At 40.7% G+C, this 7,472-nt stretch overlaps 1 protein-coding gene across 3 annotated transcripts in view; it reads right to left on the bottom strand.

Moving 5' to 3' along the window:
- Positions 1-7,461, bottom strand: part of ZSWIM8 (zinc finger SWIM-type containing 8) — a 92,335-nt gene extending 84,874 nt beyond the window's left edge. For all 3 annotated transcript variants that reach the window (XM_014523525.2, XM_014523532.2, XM_006016268.3), the window contains exon 1: positions 6,879-7,461. In XM_014523525.2, coding sequence (XP_014379011.1) covers positions 6,879-7,056 — 178 coding nt within the window. In that variant the 5' untranslated portion in view covers positions 7,057-7,461. The remainder of the gene's footprint in view (positions 1-6,878) is intronic.
- Between the last annotated feature and the right edge of the window lie 11 nt (positions 7,462-7,472).

The raw sequence follows: 7,472 nt of genomic DNA, 5'->3' as shown, positions 1-7,472 counted from the left end.
GCAGGCAAAGGCCGCCTTCCCCCCACCCACACTCTGCTTTTCCCCAGGCCACTTTTTCCCAGGCTTCTTCCCTGCCCCCCTTCCCTGAGGTTCCAGGGCAGCCATGTGTTCCCAGGCCAGAAGCCCCTGCCAGGTCATTTTTGGCAGGAACCAAGGGCAGATAAACATTAATTTTCTAAATTTTTAGGGGCCCCCGTGGACCGTATTTTGCCCACCCCCGATCTAGAGTATTTTGAGAAAGACAGCTTGTATGACAATAAAGTTTCCCTGAATTAAGTTTACATAACTAACTTATGGCTTTGTTGCTATTCTTCAGTCTGAATACGAATCCCAAAGCTGTAAATTGTCACAGTATGTTGCATCTGACCACTGATTCCTGGAGCAAACAGATTATATCCATTACATTTGAACAAGAGAGAATGCAAGCACACAGCACTACCCTGTAAGAGTTACGCTATTGCCATTTTGGAGGTGGACCAACTCTGAAAGTTATACAAAGCCAAACAATCACACTTTTGGAGACAAAGCAATGGATATGTAAAAATCACCAGCAGGTACCTGAGAAACCTCAAAAGATTCATCTCAACTATGGGAAGGTCTGCTCTTTTTGAGACCAGGCCCAGAAAATCTAGATGCTGAGGTTCAGTGATGTAGCAGATGTAATAACTAACAAGCCACAATTAACAATCCCTCACAGCATTTTAGTTGGGGAATGAATTACAGGTTCTCCACCTATTTTTCTTTTTAATTGCCCAACAAGATAGCATTTTCTTCTGCTCCAGCCCATAGCCCTTTCTCAGCAGTGACCATAAAAGCAGTATGTCCTTCTTAGTTCCAGCTTGCTTTTCTTACTGGCCATGCTGGAGATGTACTATGGGTACAGCCTCCAGGTATGAGCTCCTCTGGTAGGTGTGACAGCCAAATAACTGATCTCTCCTTGCTCTCTACTCGCAGCACAAGCCAGTCACAGCTGTGGCCCAACAGAATCAAACTGACAAAAGTTAACTCTATCCTGCTACTCCAGTCAAGAGTGCAGGCAACTATTTTTACCACTAAAAATGATTTTATTGTACTTGAATTATCCTAAGGTAAAAACAAAGCAGAAGCAACAGACTGTAATTTAACTACAAGATAAATCTATCCAACCTAGGATTTACCCTAGGGTAAAACTGAACAGCACCTACCTACACACGTGCCCAAGGCCTGCTCTGACTCATGCTAATTAGCACACATTGGAGCAGATTCAATTAATAGAGTCTGCTGGAGTGTACTAATTAACACATGCCAGGAGCCTCGGCATTACACGTATGTACCCACGCTTCAAAAATGGAGCCGGGGTGCTTTTAATTAAAACTCACTTGATGAGCTTTAGTTAAAAGTGCCCCCACTGTCACTTGAAGTGCAGGATGCTGAATACACAAAAGACACTGAGGGTGCTTTAATTAGAGCAGCTCCTGAGAGCCACTTTAATTAAAATGCCCTTCCCCCCCCCCCTGCAAGCATGTGTAAAGACACCCAAAGCACCTAAATCTTCACTGGGGTTTACCTCAGAGTAGTTCACACACACAAGTTATCCAAAGGTAAATACATACCAAAGTTTTTCAATAAATTAAGAAATGCTTTGAGAGGGTGGGGACAAGCAAAGAAAGGAAAGAGAAAGCAAAGCAACACAGATTTATACAAAGATATGCACTCAGTTAAAGGACAACCCCATTGTTCTCTTCAAATCTCAGGCCAATGGCACGGTCTGTGGCCTTCCAGCAATATCAGAATATCCAAGGTGCAGGGGAGCAGGAACAAGTATTTAAAAGGAAGCCCCCCAAAAATTCCAGGAAAGCCCCTAAATAAAAGGTGAGAAAAATTCAGAAACAGGGGCCAGAAATACCCACAGGACCCTAGAGAAGGAAAGGGAAGCATAAATTTAAGACTACTGAATTTCTAGTTACCAGTATAAATACAGTTGGCAGGAAAAACAAGCCTGTACCTGATAAATCTTTATGTTCTTTCTCCTGTATTCTTTCTTGAGGGAAGTACACAAAGACAATAAAGTGCCTCACAAGAGCTCTGCAAATAAACAACACTCAGGGAAGGGGGTAGAAACCAGGTAGAGGCACACAAATAGGCTTTAATCAGTTATTTGGTTCATCTTGAGAAAAAAAATCAAAAAGTTGGAGATATCACTGGGTAGAATTTTCATGATAAACCTGAAACACTGGATTTGGAAGAGGACTGTACACTGCTTCTGTACTCCTGCAACAAAGCAAGGTGCTTTAATTACAACTGACCAGTCTCAATAAATGAGTCACTAGAATTTGGTCTGCTCAGTTGCCAGTTCTAGTGATTTCACAGCTTCCCTTTGCAGTTTCTTCCCTGATCCTAATTATTCCAGTAATCCAAGCTTTTTTCCCCCCTTAACTTTCACATTCCTTGATGCTTTTGAAGAACCAGGACCACCTCCTACACCAGCCACAACACACTGGATTAGGTTCAAAACGAGAGATCCTTTTCCCCCCAGCAGTTTACAGACATCTACATCTAACCTTGCTAAGCAGCCAAGTCCTCCCCTTACATTCCCTTTTGGTGGTTCTCAGTGGATACCTCACTTCTGATCATCATGGAAGTGTACTTCTCTGCAATATTTAGAGATTTTTATACTTCCTTGAAAAGGACCTAAGCTAGGTATTTAATATAGGTACTTTTGCTCACTGGCACCAGAGTGTTTTGGGTTGTTTTTTTTGTTTTTTAAAATATACATAGCTATCTCATGGCTACATTTAGAAGCAGTGATATAATATAGCGTTTTGCAGTTGTGTTTTGGCAAAAACAGATTTTTCAAGTGTTGGAAAATGTTTAACCACATAACAATTGAACAAGTGTGTTGTTCACTTGTATGTCCTATACATATAAAGACTGGATTACTTGCATTAAGCCTTCAACCTGCAACATGACAAACTACAGTAAGGGAGTTTGGGCCATGTAACACACAGAAATATGCAGGCTAGCCAAATACTGCCTTGGATACATGGTACTATCGATGTCATCTCTCAAGTCTGGAGAGAAGAACATAAAGGATTGAACAAGTATGCTCTATAAGTTGCTGTTGCAGGAGTTTATTCTGTGATTAACTTTAACATCCTTTGCATTCTATAGGCAGCGCAGGGAGAACAAGGTGTTGGTTGTCAAGCCTATTTATTCTTTGTCCTTTTTAAAGCATGAAAATTAGTCACTATTTCAGAAATTTAGATACGTCTTGCATAACATCTTTGCAATAAACTTTATTCCTCTTCATTGTCTCTCTGCCAAACTTTCCAGAATTCTTCAATGTTCTGTCTTTGCCTCTCTCAAATTTGTCTTTTACCAAGCATTACACACAATTTAATACAGTAAGAATTCCCAGGGGCTTCAGAACAAATGACACAGTACATTATAATTTATAGTCCTTCAAAGAAGTCCTACCAACTTGCCACAAGCTATCTATAGCCAATGAGAATGTTTTCTGGGTGACCACCTGCTGCCACAATTCCTCACTGCATGCTTTAGCCACTTACTAGTGTTCAAGTTGACAATAAAAAAATAAGTTCTTTTCACATAAGTTGCCTGTTACAAATACAGTTTTAACACTAAACAGTTTTGTGTCCTTACCACACATTCAGCAGTAGCTGGTGTGAACATGTAGATACTAAACTGAGCAAAAAAAAAAATTGTGAACACACTACTTAGCAGTTCTGCAGTATTCCTGGCAGCTTGATAAGTGTTTGGTAAACATTTGTCCTTGATAAACGTGGAGACGGGAGAGACTGGGGGTGGAAAGACTGAATATGAAAAACGTTTTTTCCCTGAAAAATCCAGCAGAGTGGGCTTGTGACTCTTCCTCCTCCCCCTTTAAACTTATTTCACAAAAGAATCTGCCTAATGTTTTTATGCTAAAAACCTTAGAATCTACTTTCAACAGGGACTGAACATTTTAATTTCATTTTTACTAGTTTGGAAGAGTTACAAGATCCTCCAGGTTTTCATTGTGCTTTTTGGGTAACAAAACATTATCTGGAAGCCTAGAAGTGCAAATGGGTTCAGGCATTAAAATAGGAGGCTGGCTAATGGGCAGACTCAAATATCCTTTGATATTTATGTGGGAAGGAGAGGACTTAGCATTGTAAACCCTTGTAAGGACTTGGTTTGATGGAATCCAACATATTGCTGGAAGGTGGAAAGATCACTGCATAGTGTGCTTCCATCAAAGTGTGGCTAACTCATATAATTTTCCACTCTTCAGTTGTTTTTATAAGGTGGTTCCTTCTCATTCCAAGTAGAAAATCTGAAAGCTACTGGATCAATATTACAAATAAGCAATTACCAAACATTAGATATAAGAATTAATTTGACCTGATGTGCTAAAAGTGAGGGTGTTAGAAACAACTTAATCAACTAAAGTAACAAAAACAAGATCAGTCTTTTAAAAAGTAAAAACGTTCATCATTGCCAAAAAAACTACTTCTCAAACGGTTTTGGCTACAGTGCAAGTTTATACTGAAACTCCCCCAAAAAACTAATACAAGTACACATGAATTGAGCTGCAGTGTAGACTCAGCAATAGCTACAAAAAATCCCATTAGACAAAAATACATTTAAATATCATGCTATTGATTCTACATATGAAAAAGAAAACTAGTGCAGTCTGCCATTTTTTTAAATACTGCTTTATTTAAATGTTCACAAGAATTTCAGTTTTGCAAAATACACACTTCATGAATTATACCTATAAAGTAAAATCTCTTTGCATGCACTTTATAAATTAACCCTGACCACAATTTAGGAAAAGCCAGTACACAGCCATGAACCAGACATACCTCTCTTTCAAATTGCTGTCCTGTTCTGTGAAAGACCAGCTTTCTTTTAGAGAAAGAAAAATAAAAGTTTCTGGTAGTTATGGCTGCAAATAAAGTCTAAAAAATGTGAGCCAAGTATAGCTAAAGCTGTGCACACAGGTTTGCAGAGAACCTGGAACAATTATTCCAAGGCGTGTCCTGTCCCATTCATCTGGTTAATATAACGGTGATAATTTAAACACTGTTAACAATTTCATTGCTTGACGTAGAAAGGAGACCAAGAAAGATATGCATAGTTTACTGACAGTGATTTCTTACTTTGTTGCAGCAAGTGGATGATGTTCAAGTGATACAGACATTTCCTTCTGACTGAGCTAAAGTAACCATGCCAAAGTAATCTGGCAGAGCCCATGGGCACACATTCAAGCCTCACCAAAGAGCCAAGGAAGCAGTTCAGTGGAGTCCAGCAGCACAGTTATATTTCGAGGACAGCTGAATGCGTCTCATTTTGACAACTCACAGGCTAAGTTCAGAAGAGTATCGCAACCTTTTCAAATCTCAATCTGTCCCACAGTCCTATGCAGGAAGTCTCACACACCTCTCTCTGCTAAACTAGAGATCTGTCTCCATATTGATATGTTTTTACACCTCCAGCAACAATCGCTTCAGGAGTGCTAATGTGGGTAACAGTGTTCGAAGTAAGACATGCTGGAATAAGAGAGCCTCATAGTATATATGCTCCTTTGAGGCAAGCCCTTGTTCCTACATCTTAAGATATTGATCAGCAAGAGACAGCTTTGACAGAAAATGCTGCTACATTTTACATAGGATTAAGTGGAGTGTTCAATGCTGAAATCAACCTGTCATGGAAGTAATTCCCCCAAAACAGCATTTCAGCTAACAATTTCATTTAGTCCAAGTCCTTTTTCTTCCCCATTATACCCTTCTTTCCCAGTATTGTTTGTAGCTCCGAGACATTCAGCAGTGACACACAAAAGGTAAATATCCTGGACCAATGCCAGGGCTCAAGTTCATTAAACAGAGAAAAAAAATATATATATTACGCTACTATGGGAAGGACAAGGCTCTAATAAAATGCATTTTCTAGTCCTAACTTAATGCCAACTGGACATCCATACACATCAAAAAACTACCATATCACAACAACTCCTTACAAGCATCATTTGCTGTTCAAGAAAGGCCTAGGTTTGGAAAAAGCAGGAAGTATTATAGGTCAGAAGAGAGGTGCAGTCACAGAAAAGTAAGTAAGGATTGTGCAGGTTAGTATCAAGAGAGATAGAGCTTTGGAGGGAACAAGCTCTGTTAACTTTACACCTGGTTATTCCCAAGTTTTGTTGTAAAGTTACTTGAGAAGTGTGGAGACACCATGGTTCAAACAAACAAGAGTCAATTCAGATTAAAAGTTAGCAGATTATTATTTGAAAATAGTCCAACATATGGTATCAACATCCAAAACTGTCTCAGACTCAGAAGGGGTAACTGTCAACAGGGCACAAATAAAATCAACCTTGGAACAGAGCTGAAACACTGCTGCATCTTGCAACAGGACTCCAGGCCACCTCCATTTCTATAACTACAGGTGAAACTGCTACAAACACTAGTAGAATCAAGTGCAATAAAAAACTAACAAGGAAAACAGAGTCGCTTATAGAAACACAGGGCAAGCTTACAAGCTTCTTCATTAGTAGCACTGTTGTAATTAGACCATGCCAAACAACAATTTATTCAAATACAACTGGGAGGCAGTGAGCAATTATTCCCACTTAAGTCTGTACCTTGCTCATATCAACCTGTTTTTGAAGACTCCAAGAAGAATATTAAAAAGCAAACTGAACTTTTGTCAACCAGCAACCTCATGCACATCTTCTGCAAAATTTCAAGCACTTGTCCTGAACCACCCTGACAAAGCACCTGAATTTTGCTTGTACTTTCGATGGTCCCAGCATATCTTCACATCCTCCCATGTGCAGCCATCCCAGAAGTTTCATCCCCAAGCATACCATAACCCTCAATACAACCCAGTGATCTCACCTTTCATTTTGACAGTGGGTGAGTTGGGTCCAGCTGACTGCTTCCTCCATCCTCTCCAGTTCTGGCAAAGGCTCTCGGCCTCCGAGATGAAGGAACAAAGAGAGTCCTCCTCAAAGCGGTCAGAGTCTTCAAATGAAAACCTTTCCCCGTCCTCCCACTCCGCAAACATGAGTTCCATCACATCCAACAGCCACAAGGAAAGAAAGATGGACCTGTTCACTCAGGCAGATGGACACAGCTCCAGGGCAGCTTCTCCTGGCACTTAAAAATATCAGATCTGTTCAGGCCCCCTATTATAACAAGGGGGGGAGGGGGGGGGGAGAGAGAGAGAGAAACTAGAGCAATGGCTGGGTGAAATGGGGAGGCAGAAGAGTGACACAAAAAGGGAAACGTCTAAAAATCCCAGAGAGAGCGCAGCACCGTCCTTAAAAAGTTTAAAAATGGTGGATGTGTCCACATGAGTGGCTCGAGGCTCGGGCAGGTCTCTTGAGAAATGCTCCCAGCTGAGGTACAGGTGTGCACCCAACACTCACTCACACAGAGCAAGTCCGAGGTCTCCCCGTGCCAGGGACCTGGGGGAGGGGGGGAGGGGGG

The sequence above is a fragment of the Alligator sinensis genome, unplaced genomic scaffold, assembly GCF_000455745.1.
Source record: "Alligator sinensis unplaced genomic scaffold, ASM45574v1 scaffold109_1, whole genome shotgun sequence".
NCBI lineage: Eukaryota > Metazoa > Chordata > Crocodylia > Alligatoridae > Alligator > Alligator sinensis.
The sequence above is the reverse complement of the archived record's forward strand: the minus strand, read 5'-3'. Positions and strand labels throughout refer to the sequence as shown.